The following is a 19,528-nucleotide window of genomic DNA, read 5'->3' as shown; positions in this document are numbered from 1 at the left end:
TGCCCAAAGTTGCTGGGATCATCTATTTCTGGAAAGCTGTTTTCCATGTCTTGCCTATCTTCCTCCTTTCCTCTCTCACCCCCTCAAATGACCCAGATTGGCAGACACGGAAATCGTGATAAGCAAAGTCTTCCACTGTACAGTTTGGGCAGCGCATGCAAGCTTCCACGCACTGCGAGAAGGACCACCCCCTAAGGGTGAAAGGGTAATTGTGACTCCATGCCTGTTCAGTCTCATTCTGCCAACAAGGTTGCCAATTTGGGATGGTGGCATTAGTGGTGTGAACTCAGAACATCAACTCATGTCACACAACCCATCTTGATTGAGTCATTAGCAAATGATGCTGGACTTGAACAGGTGACCTACAGGTGAAAGGGCTCCAGGGGTGATCCAGGAAACTACAGACCAATAAGCTTGATGTCAGCGAGGACAAAATGGTAGAAACTATAGTTAAGAACAGAATTACTGGCATATGACTAGGCATGGATTAATGGGAAAAAGCCAACGTGGATTCAACAAAGGGAAGTCATATCTTACCAATCTATTAGAATGTTTTGAAGGTATAAATAATTGTAGATAAGGATGAGCCAGTCAATGCAGTGTACCTGGATTTTTAGGAGGCATTTGATAAAGTCCCACATGAGACTCCTCAGGAAATTACAAGAAGTCATGGGATAGAAGGTAATGTCCTCCTCTGGACTAGTAACTGGTTAAAAGACAGGACACAGAGGTCTAAATGGTCATTTTCCCCAATGGGGAGATGTGAGTACCCCAGGGATCTGCAGTGGGACCTGTGTTTATGACATATTTATTAATGATCTAGAAAAAGGAGCAATGAGTGGGGTGATCAATTTGCAGGTGACAAAAGTATTAAAAGCAGTTCAAACACAAGCTGATTGTGATGAGATGCAGGAGGAGAATGGGGGAACTGGGCATCTGAATAGCAGATGAAATTGAAATGTGGACAAGTGCAAAGTGATGCACAGAGGGCAAAATAATATTAATTGTGAATACCCAATGTTGGCTTCCACATTAGGAGTCACCACCCAGGAAACAGGACCTTGGGATCATTGTGGATAACACCTTAAAATCTTTAGGTCAGTGCGTGGTGGCACCCAAAAAAAAGCAAACAGAATGCCAGGAATGATTCAGAAAGGAACGGACCCAGAACCGGGCATATAATAACGCCTCCATTGATCCATGGTGCAGCCACACCTTGAGAATCGTGTACAATTTGTCACCATACGTTAAGAAAGATGTAGCAGAACTAGAAAATGTAGACAGAAAGGCAACAAAAATCATCATGGGCACAGAAAGGCTCCAGGGGTGAAGAAAGGTTTGACAGATTCGGGCTCTTTTGCTTGGAGATAAGACAACTGGGGATATGATACAGGTTTATAAAATGATGCATGGTTTGAAACAGGTATATAGGGAAGGGCTATTTACACTAGGACTAGGGGATACATCCTGAAAATAACAGTTAGCAGATATAAAAACAAAAATCGAAGAAAGTAAATTTTTTCAGTTCGCACATAATTAAGCCATGAAACTTAATACCAGGAAATATGCATAAGGCCAGCAGTATAACTGAGTTTAAAAAAGGTCTGGACAAGTTTCTGAAGGATAAACAAACAGCAGCCAAATAAGCGCTGGTTTCTGCACCTAATTCCTACGGCGAGAAATGTGAAAAGGATTCGCCGGAGACAGGATGATCCGACCCAGCATGGCGTTTTATGTTTTATTAATAGGAATAAATAAGATCCTCATGGGATATCTTTCTCCCAGATGTGCCTCATGCACTGTGAAAGCCTGCCCTCCCCCTCCATATCCTCGTCAGAGGGGAAAAAAAATACAAAATGCTCATCACCTACCAAAGAGAGCCATTTGCAGCCCGTTCGGGAAGGGTGCGACTGTACGACTCCCGATGACAGCATGCTTGACTGGCGGAGAAAAGAAAAACAAGAATTGGGGAGGGGGGAGAAGGAGAACATTTATTAATGAAGATTTGATATTCTGCGTTTCCCAAAGTGAGTGGCAAGGTGGCTTACATAAGAATAAAGCACCATATGGCCTGCGGCGATGCCTAAATACAAGCAGATTACGGAGCAGACGATGCCGATAGGACCTAAGATATGAGTAAACGTGAGAGATCGAGTGCAAACTCTTTTTTTTTTTTTTTTTTTTTTTTTTTACACATTTCTGTCTCTCAAGTCCTGTAAAACGTTGAAGTGTTCTGGACAATCGATCAGCAGCAGGAATCTGGCCATGGCACTGGATCTTCCCCACACTATCATGGGATGGTTTTCCGTAGGATACCAGTTAGAGCCATCCAAAGGGACGGAGAGGCTGCCGGTGTGCAGTGGCATACAATCAATGTGCTGTGGGGTGTTGCTGGAGTCGTGTGGGCAAGGCAACAGTGCCATCGACGGTAAAAATAAATAAATAAATAAATAAAATGAAATGAAAGGCCCTGGCCGTCCACTGACGCACACAGTGACCTAGGATCGGGGATCCACCACGACGACATGATGAGATATACAAGGGGCTCTAAGTGATTTCCATGTTTTGGTTACCCCGAAAATCAGGCCGACTTCCACCAAACCCCCCACCACCACCAAGCACACGCAACCCCACACCCCCAGGACCAGAGTTGTCCATCTTTACAATGAATGCATATTTTGGAGGGAGGAGGCGTTATAAGAGGGAAATACCATCAATTTAACCAAAATGGAAGGCCCTGTTCTCCAGGCTTCATAGTTCTATGTCCAAATCTAGACACTGCACAGCCAGGTCTCATAATGCAGTCAGTCCCCCACCGATCTTCCACTACAGGCAGTTGTTCAGGTGCTATTTGTCTGCCTTGGTGGTGCAGCCTGTGCATAAGTGCTCCCCTCACTCCGCACGCACTAACTTCACCGCGCTCACTAAGTCCGGGGTGACCCTCACTTCGAACCTACTGACTCTGGTACCGCTCCCTCCCTCCGTGTATACCGACACCTAATCTGTGCGTTGGGGTAGGGGGTCTGTGGCCTACAGTTGGGGAGGTCATGGCCATCTTGTCAGCTAGCACGGAGATGAAAAAGATGCTTAGGAAGAAGCCAAATATGCAAATGAGCTCAGCTTAGAGCAAATGCATCTGGATCCAGCTGCTGAATATTTATGGCTGAAAACCAGACCTATCTGAAGGAAGCCAGGACGGAGTTTCGGCAAAGTTTGCATAAGAAGCCGTCCTGGATTATAGCAGGAGAGGGCAAGCCGTCTCTTCCTGCATCTGATAGAAGAGGCCAGGGCAGCTTTTGTTTCAAGAGAAGAGGGGAGGGCTGGGGTTAGGACAGACAAGCAGTGGCAATTTTCTGAATGAAAATGGTACTGGCTCGGGTCCGGCCCCAGCCTCCCCCCCCCCCCCCCCCACCCCGATGGGGAAAAGGAAGCAACAGGGCTGCCTTTAGGCGGGTACAGGGCTTGGCATGAGCCAGGCGCAGAGGGTGTTGGGGTGAGACTACCAGGCTGTCACCCGTTTGCCCTTAGAAGCGGGGTCTGACCGAGGCCCATCGAGCCCAGCCTCCCGCCTCCGACAGCGGCCAACACCCCCCCCCCCCCCCCCCCAACCCACTCAGGACAGCCCTGGAAAGCAAGGTCAAAAGGCTTTTGGCTTGGGATCCGGACGAAAATCACTACTGCGGACAAGGCTAGATCACTTTGGGCCCTACAGTTTAATCCTGCAGGATGGGGTGGAGAGAAAGACACTTCCACCTTTAAATCAGAAGCAGGGAAGAGCTTAGAGAGCAGGGCGTCTGTTCTTACATCCGTTTCAGGCACTCCTACATCTGGATCTGCCCCCCCCGCCACCATGGGTTGCCTGAGGGTGAAAGTCACTATTTTTTTTTTTTATTCTTCCCTAAGGGGGTAATTTTCAAAAGGATTTACACGCTTAAAGCTGGGTTTTATGAAAATTGCTCCAATATATGCCCTTGAATTGTTAACAGATTTTGTGTGTGCAAGTGCACTTTACACGTGTAAATAGGCTTTTGAAAATTGCTCCAATAGTATGTTACATTTATTTAATTTATATGCCGGCTTTTGGCATTTCATAGCGGATTACATTCAGGTGCTGTAGCTATGTCCCTAGCGCCAGAGGGCTTACAATGTAACAGGTGAATTGTCAAAGGAGTTACGCACGTAAATGTAACTACTATTGCAGCAATTTTCAAAAGCCATTTACATGAGTAAAGGGCACTTACATGAGGAAATCGTATGGACAATTCTATGGCATATATTATAGCAATTTTTGTGTAAAACCCAGTTTTAAGCATCCAAATGCTTTTGAAAACCTGGCCCCTGGTTTGTACCTGAGGCAATGGAGGGTAAAGTGACTTGCTCAAGGTCACAAGGAGCGACAGGGAGATTGTAACTCTGGCTTCCCTGCTTACAGCCCACTGCTCTAACCACAAGCTATTCCTCCACTCTTTTCAAAATTACTTCCTCTCACTACAGACCTAAAATCACTTTGTAAGACTATGCATACTCCTAGTGCAGAAACAAAATGCAGTCTTGAAGGCAGGATGCAGGACTCCCTGAGCTAATTGTCCAGTGGTGTCAGCTATCAGGATAAAATCCTACTCGAACGGCTATCCGATATAGGAATTCAAGGAGAAGCGCATAACTGGTTCCAATCGTTCCTGGAGAACAGATTCTACAAAGTAAAAATCAATAATGAAGAATCGCATCCTATCAAATCAACTCGAGGAGTACCTCAAGGATCATCTCTCTCCCCTACGCTTTTTAATATTTACCTGCTTCCACTCTGCCACCTACTCTCTAACCTCAAGCTAAAACATTATATTTTCGCAGATGACATCCAGATCCTCATGCCCATCACAGAATCACTGCAAAAAACTTGGGCACATTGGAACAACTGCTTACAAGCTATCGACACCCTGCTATCCAGCTTGAACCTCATACTCAATCCAAACAAAACAGAAATCCTCATCATCTCACCTGACGAAAACCATACCCTTACCAACTCCCAAAGCGCTACACAATTCTCAAAACTAACTATTAACCACTCCACCTCCGTCAGAGACCTGGGGGTGCGTCTCGACAACAAATTCAACCTTAAATCCTTCATTACCAACACAACTAAAGAATGCTATTTCAAACTCCAAGTGCTAAAAAATCTTAAACCTCTTCTTCACTTCAGTGACTTCCGGCTAGTAGTCCAGTCCATAATTCTATCTAAGCTGGACTACTGCAACTCTCTACTGCTAGGCCTTCCAGCCTTATCCACAAGACCTTTACAGATGGTGCAGAATGCCGCAGCGAGACTACTCACTAACACAAATAAAAGAGCCCACATAACACCTATTCTTCACAGCCTTCATTGGCTTCCTATAAAAGCTAGAATCACCTACAAGACTTTATCAATGATCCACAAGGATATCATGGGCATTGCCCACCTAAATCTAAACTCACGACTCCGCCCTCACACTTCACAAAGACCCATCAGGCACAACTACAAAGGTTCCTTATATGCTCCCCCGATCAAAACCAAACGAACAAAACGAGCACTCTCCACAGCCGGGCCCACCCTCTGGAACTCATTACCGCCGGATATTCACCAAGAGACTTGTCATCCAACTTTTAAGAAAAACCTAAAAACGTGGCTTTTCAGGCAAGCCTACACAGAATCACAAGATCACTCCGACACCGGTCAAAGAGAAAAATAGTCCAACATCAGATCCTCGATCAACCATACTCCCCTCCAGATCTAACCACGTCAGATCTGAACAACACACCTGTTTAAGACTCCTTCTCTGATTCATCAGTCTCCTTTTACTCATGCACATCTCGGACTCTGCACAGCAACAAGGTCTATGTACCCACATATCACAATTTAGACTACCCCTCTAATTATTCAAGGTATATACTCATGCCTTAAACATCCTTTGTATTTATCCACGTCCTGTTGATGAGTTATTATTATTATTATTATAGTCTATGTAATATTTAAATTTGTATTATTTATTTATATTTTTTTATATGATATGTTATATGTTACTCATATGTTAAGAAACGCTGTTTAATGTAACGCCTTTATTGCGATAGTTTTGTTCCATGTAAACCGACCTGATTCGATACTTGTATTGAGAATGCCGGTATATAAAAATCCGAAATAAATAAATAAATAAATAAAAATATATTCAACTAAAAATTGGGGTATAATGTGCTAGGACTTTGCATTTTGGATGAAGCAGGCTGAAAATGGGGCTCTGGCATCTCATAGCATTTGGTTCTCCTTCAGTTAATTTTAGCAAGAGCAGAATCATGTTGGAAGTAGTCAGCTCTCCTCCACCTAGAAGCACCGACTTTCCTTGTGATTTAAAAAAGGAAATTCAATTTGTGTTCTCCAATAAACAAATTCAGGCAATGGGAAAAAAAAAAAAAAGACAGACTTCAGATGTACCGGATCTTGGTCACTATGATCTGAAATCTGTTTTTAAAAGTTTATAATTGTGAAATGGGTAAATGTGATGTGGTGAACATATCCATACCCTTTCATATCATCCAATAGAGTGAAAACTGGACATCAAAAGAACACTGTTGATTTAATACCTTATTGCAAGAAACTCTATGCATGCTAAGAAACCTAGTCACGTTCCTTCTGCCATGTGAATATGTGATTTGATATATGCCTTCTGACTGGAGTGTAATCTCATCGGACTCTGCACAGTCTCTGCCTGTTTGTACAACCTTTGAAAAGATCGATAAAAATGTATTGAAGGAAAAAAAATTCATCCACTCTTGTGAATTCCACTGTTCTTTATGACTAGGGTGACTGTGTTTTTAGCATCACTTGGGCGGATATGTGCGGGCATCCAATTGAGTGACTTTCTTTGCAGTGCCCTGACAAATGGCCCCTTGACCATTCTTACAAACTTAAAAGTTGGCCATCTCACTCAGGACCTTCCTCTCATTCCCAATGCACTTCTAACTATACTTCAAAACTACATATGAAAAGTTGGCAAAACAGGTTCAATCAAGAAAGCAGGTCCCTTCCAGTGCTCTTGAACTGCCATGAGAAACCAGCAGAACAACAAGACGCGGTAATGAGAAAACCCTGCACATGTATGAAGTTCTGGTGCTGCTCAAGAATTGCGTGTTATTCTGTTGGTACCACTGATCCCATACTCTCCTTCTGCGGTAGCACAAGCTGCAGGACCACATGTTGACCTTCACTCAAGGTTTAAGCTCAACTTGTCATCTTTTATGGAAGCTATTAAGTCCCCGGATAGACGAATAGGTGAACGGGTTGAATCATGCTATAGCACTTTAAGCCCTGGTGGAAAAATATTAAAAAGAATCATGAGTTCACCTATTATTACCATTTGCTTTCTTTAAAAATGAAATTGCCTTCTTTAAATCCAAGCTGCCACCATGCTTGGTAGGTTTATACATTATGTATCTATGTGATGCCCACATGGGGGTTCTGATGGGGCTCAGAACAGCAGTGCCCTCTGATTTATTTATATTAGCTCAAGATCCATGGACAAGCTTTCAGAGTCAGAATGAATCTTAAGAGATTTGCCAAGGAAATTATCCAAATAAGTTTGACTGGCTGTAGTAGCTGACAGCAGATAAAGATGACTTGGCTCCTGCAGTCTGCCCAGTTATTCCAGTCCAACCTTAAGGATACAGCTCCGCTGCCAGCCACAGAAACTGGACAGCTTGTAGGATGTCTCTCCTTTTCCAAGTTAGACTTTGGTGGTTTTCTTCTTTGGGCTCCTGCCATCCTGAACATACGAGTTCCCCTTGCGAATCCAACACCCAGATCCACTACCCCATGCCTTACCACCAAGCTCTGTGCTGTTGCTTTAGTATGGCTTTAAGATCAAAAGATTCAGGAGGGCTGGCAGCTCGTTCTTTCTTCCCAACAGTGTGAGCCAATCCTGGTTTTACCCCAGGACTACAGCATTCACTCCCCACAGGCAAGAGGGTACATATCAAGATTGAATTAACCTATAAGATTAAAAAAAAATGGAGCCAATTGTCAATTTTGTAAACTGGGGCTGGGGGCAACCAAAAATATCCCCTCCCCAAAATACTGTGCATCTAGTTTTGTATCGTACTCAGCGGCCATGGTGGTACAACAGCTTAGGGAAGCTGATCCCATCCAACAGAAAAGCAGCCCACTCCCCGCATTAAAACAAAACGATACTAGGTCTGATTTCAATTCCAACAACTTTAGAGCACAGAGTCAGGTCTCTTCCTCCCCCAGCAAAAAACGCATAGAAAATAACTCCCCATCGTCGCGCAGGCTTTTTAAAAAAAAAAAAAAAAAAAAAAAAAAGGTCTGATATTCCGCCAACCTGCAACTTTCCCCATGCCTTGTCTCTCCCCCATACTGTCTGCTTGCTACCCGTCTCCATTCTGCCAGTCTTGCAGTGTCGCTGCCAGGCAGTGCTGGCATTCCTCCAGCCTCTGCCACGTCTGTCTGCCCTCTCACTCTCCCTCGCTTTCTCTGTAACCCTTTCTCCCACGCTGTCCCTATCTCTCTTGCTCACATCCATGTTTTCCCTTCTGTCTCAATCACATTCTTCTGCTCCGTCCTTCTCGCACTCAACTCTCCCTCCTGTACCTCCCTCTCTTCCCCATCTGACTCAATCTCTCCTCCTCTGGCTCCGTCACTCACTCACACTCTCCTGCTCCGACCCCCCCCCTCCCTATCTAACCCATCTCACTCACACTCACTCTCTCTTCCCCTCCCTACCCATTTCACTCACACTCTCTCCCCCTGTCTCGTCGGCCTCTGTCCAAACTCTTCAAGCCTCCCTCTCTTTGAAATTTTTTTTTTCTCACTCCAGCTGGTATACCCAGGAGCTGTGCCAACAAACAGGAAGGAAAAAAAACCAAAACCTGGCATTTGAGCGCTTTCCTCTTATTTATTTAATTTTCTCATCCTTTCCCCTGTAAAAGAAAAAAAAAAACAAAAAACAAAACCACCAACCTTGGTTGTTCAAGAGTCAAAAAAAATGCACACTTGTCTTGCCGGACGCTGCCCGGTTTTTCGCCCGCCCGCTCGGCCTGGGGGATTTCCCCCCCGCTCCGCCATGTCTGGCTCCAGAGTTCAGGAGGGAAAGGGACCGGAGAAAGCTGGGCAGCGGAAGGGAGGTGGCGGCTGGTGGGAGTCGGAGGGTTTGGTTTCCAAACGGTGCCAGGCTCTCCCCCCCTCATTTACCACCGCAGAGACGTCAGTGGGGCAGCAGCGCAGCCCCTTGCTTTTATAATGGTGCCAGTCCTGCTGAGCAGCTGAGCATCATGGGACAGAGAAGAGGAGGAGGTGGGGGTGGTGGGGGGGGAGAGAGAAGACAAGTGAGAGACAGAGGATATAAAATCAATATTCCATCATTAAAGAAAAAAAAAAAAAAAAAAAAAAAAAGGAGGCACGTGCAGGGCTGCCATTAAAATCGTCTCTCGTTACTGCTGCCAGTCTCCTATTCTCTCTTGTGCCCGCAACCAGAACTGGCAATGCCCTCCCTATAAGGACAAGAGGGTGCTGGCCCGGATCTGCTGGTTGCCTGGTCTCTAGGGGGTGACCAGCATAGGCACCAGGGGTTTGAACGAGCAAATGCTTTCTGCAAGGAACCCTCACAGATAATTAAAAGGCTTCACTTTCCACTCCTGCCCTCTCTTCTGCTGCTTGGAACACTCCCTGCCTGCGGCAGAGACCCTGCAGGCTCGTGGCAGGTATGGCACTGTTACACTGGAATATTTGGCCCGCAGCTGGGAGGAAAAACACTCATTCTTTTAGTTATTTGGTGGTGGGGGGGTCATCTTGCAGTCACATCATTCAATCGCTTCCCTGTATCTTAACTTTTTGGGGTCTGAGCATGGATTTTCTTTCCCTGGTAGTCTGAGGGTGAGTCATTAAATATTCTCGCTCTCTGGTCCCTGGTTTTTCAATTCTTCCCCTGCAGTGAAATCTAAAACCCTTAAAAAATAATCTCTTAATACAACATAACATTTACTTTCATGTATTGCCTTCCTCACCCAAAAGGAGAGGCCCAAGATGGCTTACAACAAGAATATAAGTACAACCAGGAGCATAAGCTATCCCAACTAAATCCCATCCATCCTCTACTCTCAGGAAGGAAGGGAGAGACCACGACTCAATTTACATATCTCATAACGCAGGCCCTACCTAAAACCAGAGCCTGAAGGCAGTTTGCAGCACGAATGTAAGTACAACAACAAGCATAACATATAAAAACAAATATTTACAAATAAAATAATCTAACAAAATCCCACCCTTAATCCAATAGCCCATCCATCCCCCCTATTCTCAGTGGACCACAACCCACCCAGGGCAGATTTGATTTACGTGGTTTATCCAAAGATGCTGCTCTGCTTAATTATTCTCTTATGTTGGTCTCACAACATGCGAAGAATCCAGCAGGATGCAGAGCCACGTTTGGCAGCAGATTAATGCTCTCTCTAACTAAGTGTGTGTTATCGCCCTCGTTTATCCTACAAAATTGGGTAATAAATGTTCCTTTCCTCTTCAGCCCACGTCACAGATTGTCACACCAAACAGCAGCTGCTGGGACACCCACACCCCGAGGTGGCTGCATGGAGAGGCCTCAAGCGCCAGAGCTGGCCTTGAGAAGGACCTGCTGCCGGGCCAAAAGCTGTTATGGAGATGGAGACTAGCAAATTTTTAATCTACTCCCAGAATCGAGTTGATGTCAAACACGGGACGAGGGGGACAAGTTACAGGATCAGGACAGAATGAGCTCTGTAAGCGCAAGGCTTGCTCTCTGGTTATTCTTCTGCAAGGTTATCTCATACAAAGCTAAAAGGAGGGGGATTCAAAAGCCTGGTGAGAAAATTGTTTTCCACCAAGAGGGCATTGGGGCACCTGGACAAGACTTCCAGCAGGGATGACAGAAGCCCAACCCGTGGCCAGCGGCAGAATTCAAGCGCACACGGCCTAGAGAGCACAGATCAAGGGAGCCCCGTGACAGCTCGTCCCGACGGGCAGAGCGGACACACTGTGGGGTCCTTTATTTTGCCAACACTGTCTAGGTCTCTCGCATCTCCTACACAAAGCAGGATGTGAAATCTGTCATGAAGAGCAGTATAGCCCTTAGGAGGGGAAAGCTGGATTTTTCTTTTTAGACAAAAATAAACACATTTTTGCTCGTTCGGAACGCGAGTTGAATAAAGAAGCCAGTCATGATCTGTCACTGCTCATCCTGCCCTCGGAGGGGCTCCCGGCAAGGCCCCTGCACCCCCCCCCCCCCCCCCACGTATTTCTTGCGACAGCTCAGGGTTAGAAAAGGATGCAGTTTTCAAAATACTGCGCCCCCCCCCCCCCCCCCACGTATTTCTTGCGACAGCTCAGGGTTAGAAAAGGATGCAGTTTTCAAAATACTGCGCCCTAGTCACAGAAATATCTATCTGGCCTTACATTCCTTTCACTATACATGAAGCTAATTCTCTTTCCAAACTGGTCAACAAATGCTTTCTTTTGCTAAAACAGGCAATTTTTATTTGATGTTATTTTTTATTGGAAACTGAACACGTCCTCCGCATGATGTTTCACATATTCATACGATGCTTCGCGTAGCGTTTTCTTCTCTACGGATCTCATTGTTCATCCCACAGTCTCCACACATTTTTTTTACAAGTTTCCTCCCCCCCCCCCCCCTTCCGTTATTACAGAAAGCTGAATCCCCGTCCCTCATTGCTACGAGGGGCAGGCAATGTGACACCACGGCCAGGACGACCGCTGCTCTTTATACCATACATATTGTGCTGTTCAATTTCTCCCCTTCCATCCCAAGTTTATTTTCCTTGTTTTTTGTAACTTTCCCTCTCCCTTTTTCTGATTCACTGTATTTAAAGTTCAAGGTTCTTATTGAAAATATTGTTTTTTACGTTACGTTATGCTTTACACTCCTTGTTATTTGTAAACCGGGTTGATGTGATGCCTATCATGAAACTCGGTATAACAAAAACAATAAATACATAAATAAATAAATAAATATTGTCTGCCAGGGGGACCACTGCACCCAGGGCTCCCGTGCCACGCCAGAGGCTTCTCCGTGCCACAGACCTGCCAAAGCCCTTGTAACCGCTGCAGTTTGGGGTTTTTTTTTATCTGGTGCAGCTGCTTTCGCAGATCCTGCTGCGGTCAGACCATGCACGAGCAGTTTATCAACTTCCCCAACACAGGCACTGCCGGGAGAAAAGCTTCAGCATCCCACAGCCTTTTGCCGTCTGCCCTCTGGTTCATTTTTTCCCCCTTTCCTCCCTACTATGTAAAGGGGGAGGGGGATGGGGGGGAACCAGCATTATTGTTTTTAAGAATTGTAATCCCATCCCCCCCCCTCTCTCTATATCCTATCTTTTCCCTCGTTTCACCTCTCCTCCATAGTCTCTTTACCATTCGCCTTTCCGCTGTTCTCCCCTCCCCCCCCCCCATTCCGCTTTTCCTCCTTCCTCACTCCCATCCAACAGGGGATATGAAAGAGCCATTACGACTCCTTGAAAACATAAATACACAGGAGCTCATGGGGACGCCAAGAACCCCCCGGGGTAACCTGCATGGAGCAGCGGGCACAACCCTAACAGCGGGGCTGCAGTGGCCTTCCAAAAAAAAAAAAAAAAGGTATTTGGGAAGCTGCATGGGGTGGCCACGGTAAAAGAATAATAAAAACCCAACCGGTTCTGGACAACGTCTTCAGCAGTTTGGGCAGCAGCGTCGATGATTAGAAAACGTGGTAATTATGTAAGACATGGAAGGGGAGCTGGGTGTTGGATTTTGAGTTGGTCAAAGGGAAAGGGGGCATTGACGGCAGTGGAGGAGGTGGACTGCAGTGCTCTAGCACATTGGGACGGATGTGGAGGGCCCTGGTAGGAAAGGGGGTCAGGTGCAGGTAGAGTACAGGAATTGTATCGACTCAGTTACTCAGAGGTGAAGGATCTCAGCTGGACAGGAAAATGGGGCTTCTCCCTACTCATTTTCCATGTTGTTGCTATGGATAGTTTTAAAACGAAAACCACAAATTTTCCGAAGCAAGCTACATCAGCAGCTCTTCACCTCCGAATCACTTAACCTCCTGGGCAGTGAATAAGTGTTGGCTGCCAGAGTGGGGGAACGGGGCAAAGAAGCTGCATTGGGTCGCAGGGCGGTCAGGGCTTGGAGCAGCAGCACCATTATCATGAGGACTGAGGCAGTGAATGATTGTGGCAAAAAGCTGCAAATCTGCTGCATGACGTCGACTGGGGTAACATCAGCTCTCCCCCCCCCCCCCACCAAACAGCTGTTTTCCAGGTGTGTGAGGAGAGATTTTAGGACCTGTGAGCTTCACATGGCAGTGTCACATGTTAGGGCCAACTTACTAAGGAAGATTTTTAATGTTATACTTGAAGAAACCTTAGCTTTATTTAAAATGTAAAGGACGTCTGCAGAGGAAACGGAATCCCAGTCCTCTAAGGGAAATGAAGTAAGTGGCAGCTAATGGCACAGATTTTTTTTTTCTTTTTGGCAGAGTTATTTTAAAATGCGATGTTATTTTCAGTTACGAATAGAACCAATCTGTTCAGGGACTGGTGCTCTTTATTCTGGTAGTGGAAAAAAAAAATGTATTCATTATGTTACGAGCAATAAAAGACAAAATGATCATATCTTGAGATCCGCTAACAAGATAAATAAAATCTTTTGCTATCTATTAGATCCTGAGCAAATGACTTGAATAACTTACAGGGAATCTGCATGTACAGAGGTAGGGGAGAGAGGTGCGAACCCTGCCCGCGCTGCGTGAAAATAAACCCGATTGGTTAGAATCTAATGGTGCTAAAATGTTGTTAAGCGCTTAAGAGCTGCCCTCCCTGCCACTGGAGTTGAAATAACCACCTTTCTTCCGCAGAACCAATTCACATCAGGGCTTACCGTAGTTTCATCTGGAGTTTACGGGGTAGATATTCTTAGCATATTAGTCAGTTTTCAAGGGAGATGTTAGAGCAAGCAGCAGTGTTCATGGTTCCTGCCTCCGCACGATTCTAAGTGTTGGGGAAGGTCGGTAAAGTAAAGAGAATAATCATATTAAAAAGCAAGGGACAGCAATTCTTAAATAAAGCAAGTACTAAATTAAAAAAAAAAGTTTAGAATGGGGGGAGCGGTTATTTATTTTTAATAGACAGAAATATACAGTTAGTTCATATACCAAGGCAGACAAGCCATGCGTTAGGGGACAACGTTTAATCGGAAGATTGAGGCATGAATGAGAAGGGAGTCAAGTTTCCAAACCAATCCTGGTCGGCTACATTGAAAATTTATATCAAGTGAAGGGGTAAAAAATGGAAAACTTCTCTTTTGAAACCTGAATGTAAGTATGGACGGTGCAGCTGGAACAGCATGCAAAAACGCACTGTATGCACCTATGCCATTTCCTAATCCTCTCCCAGCACTCCCTCCTCAAGATCGCTGGACTGTGGAACCTCTGCACCTACTTTCAGGCACCAGGGCTGGCATAACCCACTGTGCAAACTGTGCGCCTGCACAGGGCAGCAACATCCGCCAGCTGAACTAGCTCACCGCGTCAAAACCGTGTAGAAGCTGTTTTATCCTCTCCATTCCCTACTACACCCGCCCACCCCCAGCGTCCTGTGCCGGGCCAGGCTCCTAGGATGAAGCACAAGGTCGACAGGATCTATTAGACTGGACCCACACAGCACAGAAAGTTGACACTGTTAAACATTGTTCCTTCTGCAAGCAGGGAGAAGCGAGAGGAAGCCAGGCTGCATGGGAGACTGCAGGACAGTGAGGATGAGGCGGGGGAATGGGAAGACTGAATGAGAGAAAGAGAAAGAAAGGCCTCTGGCTAGAAGTGAATGCACTTGAGAGAGGGGAAGAGGAGGGAACGTGGAAGGACTCTGGCTTTGATGGGTGGGGGTGGAAAGGAGGCGAGAGCAGATGGAGAGAAAGGAGGAGACCAAGACAGAGAAGAGAAGCAGCAGAAAGATAAAAGTATTAATGTATCAATTTTGAAAGAAATAGTCAAAGATGGGAAAGAACTTAACAGAAAAGAAATAAACAAAAAGGAAGTGATAAGAGACGAGTAAGATCAGTTTAACATCCTTGCACCCAGTTCTCTCAGAAAATGAAAATGGGAACAGCTGGGTTTTGTGGCCCGGTTTGATTTTTTTGCTGGTGCAGGACCCAGCCACCAGTCCTGAGGCCTTTGCACCGGGTATGAAATGTTTTGTGTTGACAGAATTGAAAGTGTGTGCTTAGAAGTATATTTTGAGAGCAGATTAGTACAATTTTTCATAGGGACAATCCCTCTTATTCCCCCACCCCAAAATGTCCTGCTTGATCACCACCGGTACTACCGCAAAAAAGCGCCCCAACTTCACCCACCAGAAATCTGGTAACTTTACTCTAACCCCCCTGCAGCTATAAACAGTGCTCAGCCACACAAACTTATGTTAGAGAGAGAAAGCTCCTGAACAGCTTCATTAGAGTCGGGGGGGGGGGGGGGGGGGGGGGGGGAGCAGCAAACAGGTAGCACCGCCCCCCTCAGCACACGATGGGGCGGGAAGCGGCCTAAAGCCGGGGCTCATCAGGTCAGGTGTCGCGGCAGGCCATGGTTTTGCAGGGGCAATTTCGGACCCAGCACCATCTTCCGTACTCTGAAATTAAAATAGAAAAAAAAAACAAAAAAACACACAAGTTCTTAGAGGAGCAAATAAGCTGTAAATCTGATCAGATGTACGAGTTTTAATTAAGATAAATAAAAAAAAAAACAGCAAGTGATAATCACCTTTGGAATACTGCTCGTTCCAATGATTCAGACATGTATTTTAAGACTAAGTTAATAGGATAAAGAGCAGTAATACTGACCTAATTCTTGCACTCTAAAACATATTTCATGTCAGAGAAAAGAAAAAAATAATTACATAAATTAACTCACAGTAACTTAAGCATACTTTCCACTTTAAGAGAAACCTGTAAAAAAAAAAAAAAAAGAGGGGTAAAGTCTGATTCTCTTTAGAAAGAGCTACAGCTGACGCTTATGGTTTTACCTTTTTTTTTTTTTTGAAGCTCAAGCATCTTGAAGCGTTCTTGATAAAACAAAAACTGCAGGATGGGTCCGACGGTGCCCGTTTGATCCCCGAGCTGGATCGCCGCACCGCGTCAGCTGGGGCCGGGTTTTGCTGCTGAGGCAGTGGTCACAGCGCTTGAGGTGGGGGTTTTGTGGTCATTGTTAAGGGCGACCCCTGGTGGCCAGATTTAGAGCCCACGATACAAGTGCATGGCTCCGGCTCTCAGCACTGTTGCTACAATGTTTGGGATAGGAACAGCGGGAGGGTTTTCTCCTCCTTTTTCAGACAGGGGCCGCAATGGCTCTGACTAAGCTGGAGGGGGAAAAAAAAAAATATCACAGCATTAAAACGGCTAAATAAGGAGAAGTCAGCTGCCTTAAATCATCATCAGAATGTAAAATGTTACTGAATCCGTACTTACCGGTAAAGAAACCCTAGTGCAGTCTCATCCCTGCCGAGAAAGAAACACGGTGCTCACTTTTCTTGTTGCTCTGCACTGCACACAGTAGAAAGGCGAGGTTGTTAAAATTTCAGGAAGGAGGTTTTTTTTCCTATCCCTTCTATTACACATCAGGTGAATTTTAAAAGCCCGGCGTGTGCATTATTTGGGCTTGCATGTGCCGAAGCCGCCTGGACAGGCGGGTAGCTGCCACGTCTTCACAAGAGGGGTGAGGCATGGGCATGTCGGAGGGCCTGAACAGTTAATGCACCCGGGCGGACATTGAGGGCCCCCCCCCCCCTGCCGCATAACTTTACTTCTGCTATGGAGGAGGCGTAAGTTTAAAATGCAGAAAGATAGGAAGATCTGCAGAGCGCTGGGGAGGAGGTGAAGGCTAGTAAACTAGAGGGGGTTTGAAGGACCTACCCTTTAACTGGGGACGAACTGGTTTAAATTGGCAAGGGCGTCGGCGCGTGCCACTTTTAAAAATCAGACTTTCGCGGTAGAAGTGGGATTTGCACGCGGCCAATTTTATAACGTCCGTGCTTGTATCATAAGATGGCTGCATCCCTGGGTGGGGACCCAACGCGTGCCTGTGTGAGCCTACGCGTCCCCATCTGTGACGAGGGACCTAGGTTTCAGTTCTTTTTCTGCGACACCTGCTTTACATAAAACAAAAAAAAAAAAAAAAAATCAGTCCAGACATATCCAAAGTTTATTTGGGACAGATTCTTTCTGGGGCCATTGGCGAGGGAACGGAAGTCATTTTTTTTTTGTCTTCTCCCTCCCATTCTCAGTTACTGTGCTAGATTACATTGTCGCATACCTGCTGTAACCCCCACCGGCTAAGGGGCAGAGCCGGGTAAAATTGTTTAAAGGGGACAGAGATCCCTGGCTAGCAAATATATCTATGCATTTAGACAGATTAAAAAAAAAAAAAAAAAAAAAATGAAAACCCTTGCTCAAAGTCTATTAAAAAAAAGATCCAGCGGCTTGAGCGCTGCGCCCTTATACGACCTCTCAGCCTTGCACAGCAGCTCACACTCCCAACGTGTGAACGATACAGTGTCAGCGACATGGGGGCGATGGGGTAAGAGAGAAGAAAGCGCAGAAAGAAACGAGTCACATGGCAGGGACGCGGGGCGCCCCTCCCACTCTCTTGCTCCCCAGCCGTACCCTAGCAACATCATCTGTTGCCATGGAGACCGTAGCCCTACCTTCAGCGTGATGGAGTCCCGTTGGCAGAGCCGCGGTGCCTCATTCCGAAGCAAGGATCCCTGGCGTGCTCAGACCGCAGCCGCCCTCCCTCCCGGGAACGCTGTCTGGGAATGCGGGCATGTGCCAGCGTCTGGCATGGAGCGAGAGAGAGTGGATGGGCACAGGCAGAACAATGGGGAAAAAAAAAAAAAAAAGTGATTTTGCAAGGTGCACCAGCCCCCCATTCCCTGCTGGGAGGAAGCAGAGATGTCCTCCTCAGGGGGGGGACATGAACACACAGGAACCTTCGTTTACAGTTCACATCGATTTCCCCCCCTCCAAAGGTGACATTTGGTTTAAACCACTGTTCACGACCGAACCACACTTGACCTGTAAATTCATTCAGTTTTAGTGTTTTTTTGTTATGTAACTCACGTTGATTGCTATAACGCTAGCATACTTTCTCTGTTTCAACCATGTGATACTGCTTTAATGGTATTTGGTTCCTTGTATATTCTGTTATAGTCAATAAAAAACTTCCAATATATTAAAAAAAAAAAAAAAAAAAAGAAAGCTGCTCCTGAGCCGTAGATGCAGCATTTCAAGGCCCGCGGTCAGTGCAGGTCAAAGCGCAAGTTGGGTTTCAAGTCCCACCCCCACTAGTGAAGGTGCTCACCCTCCAGTGCCACCCGTGCCATGCTTCCAGTCCCGCCTCCTCGCCTCCCCACCGGCAGGCTGCCTGGCCCTGCAGAAAAGCAGAAGTGAGGTGTTGCAGAGCGAGGGAGCCTCAGTAAGCTGCGGATGAAGGAGGAGAAGCGGGAGCCACCACTGGCAAGGATGAATATTGTTGCAGTGTGGGGAGGCCGCTAAGTAGGAGAATCTGATAATGTTTTATTATCCTGGCTTCTCTCCACCAAAATAAACTAACATTTACCCTGAAAAACAGTGAGTCTCCCCCCCCCCCCCCCCCAACTGTTTTTATTCTGGTCATAATAAACCCTAATAAATACAAATAAATACCTGATAAATACAAACAAACCCTGAGTCTTCCTCCCTCCCCCCCAACTGTTTTTATTCTGGTCATAATAAACCCAGGAAAAATAAAGACCCTCCACTGAAAATGGGGGTCTGTAAGAACACACAGACTAATAAATCTTATGTGGGTGGTGGTTTGGACCCAGGAACGCCCCCCCCCCTCCCTTCACCCACATCAGGGGGGGGGGGAAGTGGGCTCTGTGTCCCTGCGTAGCCTTCAAGGACTCTTGAATGGATTGTGCCTAATCTGCCCTTACCTGCAGGTGCAGCCATGCAAAAGTGGGATAAAAGCCCCATTTCTTTAAAATAAAAGGATTTTTTTTTTACTAGAAAAAAATTTGTGATAAACATTTTTACTAAAGATTTAATGCCAATCCTTTTCCACCAGGAAAGTTGTGTATGTCTGTGCGGAGGGAAGCAGTGAATTCTTGCAAAATCACTCTCTAGTCAAAAATAAAGCAAAATTCAAATGGAGCAATACCAATTTGCTTCTGCAGTCTACAAAAAAAAAATCTTCATTATGCAAATAATTCACGAGGAGTGAAAATGCCAAGCAGAGAAGTTGGGGGAGGGCAGGGGAGAGAAATGCAGACACTCACACCCAACCCATTTCTGGGTCTTAACTGCTCAAGTGCTCATAAAAATGGAATTCTTCATTAAAACCAGAATTTCTCTTGCCGCAAGTTTCCAGCACTGAAATCCAGAACCTCGAGGGCAGCTTTCTCAGAAGTGCTCCGGATTCCACAT

At 45.9% G+C, this 19,528-nt stretch overlaps 1 protein-coding gene and 1 long non-coding RNA gene across 3 annotated transcripts in view; both read right to left on the bottom strand.

Moving 5' to 3' along the window:
- Nucleotides 1-19,528, bottom strand: part of LOC115073178 (mitochondrial peptide methionine sulfoxide reductase-like) — a 44,963-nt gene that overhangs the window by 18,503 nt on the left and 6,932 nt on the right. The window contains exon 2 of one of the 2 annotated variants that reach the window (XM_029571408.1): nt 1,872-1,940. The exons of the other annotated variant lie outside the window; for it this stretch is intronic. Coding sequence (XP_029427268.1) covers nt 1,872-1,940 — 69 coding nt within the window. The remainder of the gene's footprint in view (nt 1-1,871; nt 1,941-19,528) is intronic. 2 annotated transcript variants of the gene reach the window in all.
- LOC115073179 lies at nt 9,004-17,897 on the bottom strand. The gene is made up of 6 exons (XR_003851942.1): nt 17,767-17,897; nt 16,532-16,606; nt 16,090-16,422; nt 15,978-16,012; nt 13,955-15,696; nt 9,004-9,306 (listed from the first exon to the last, which is right to left on the bottom strand). It is a non-coding gene; the product is annotated as an uncharacterized LOC115073179 (long non-coding RNA).

This window comes from Rhinatrema bivittatum, chromosome 11 (genome assembly GCF_901001135.1).
Source record: "Rhinatrema bivittatum chromosome 11, aRhiBiv1.1, whole genome shotgun sequence".
NCBI lineage: Eukaryota > Metazoa > Chordata > Amphibia > Gymnophiona > Rhinatrematidae > Rhinatrema > Rhinatrema bivittatum.
Note: the sequence above shows the minus strand (reverse complement) of the source record. Positions and strands in the feature narration are given on the sequence as shown.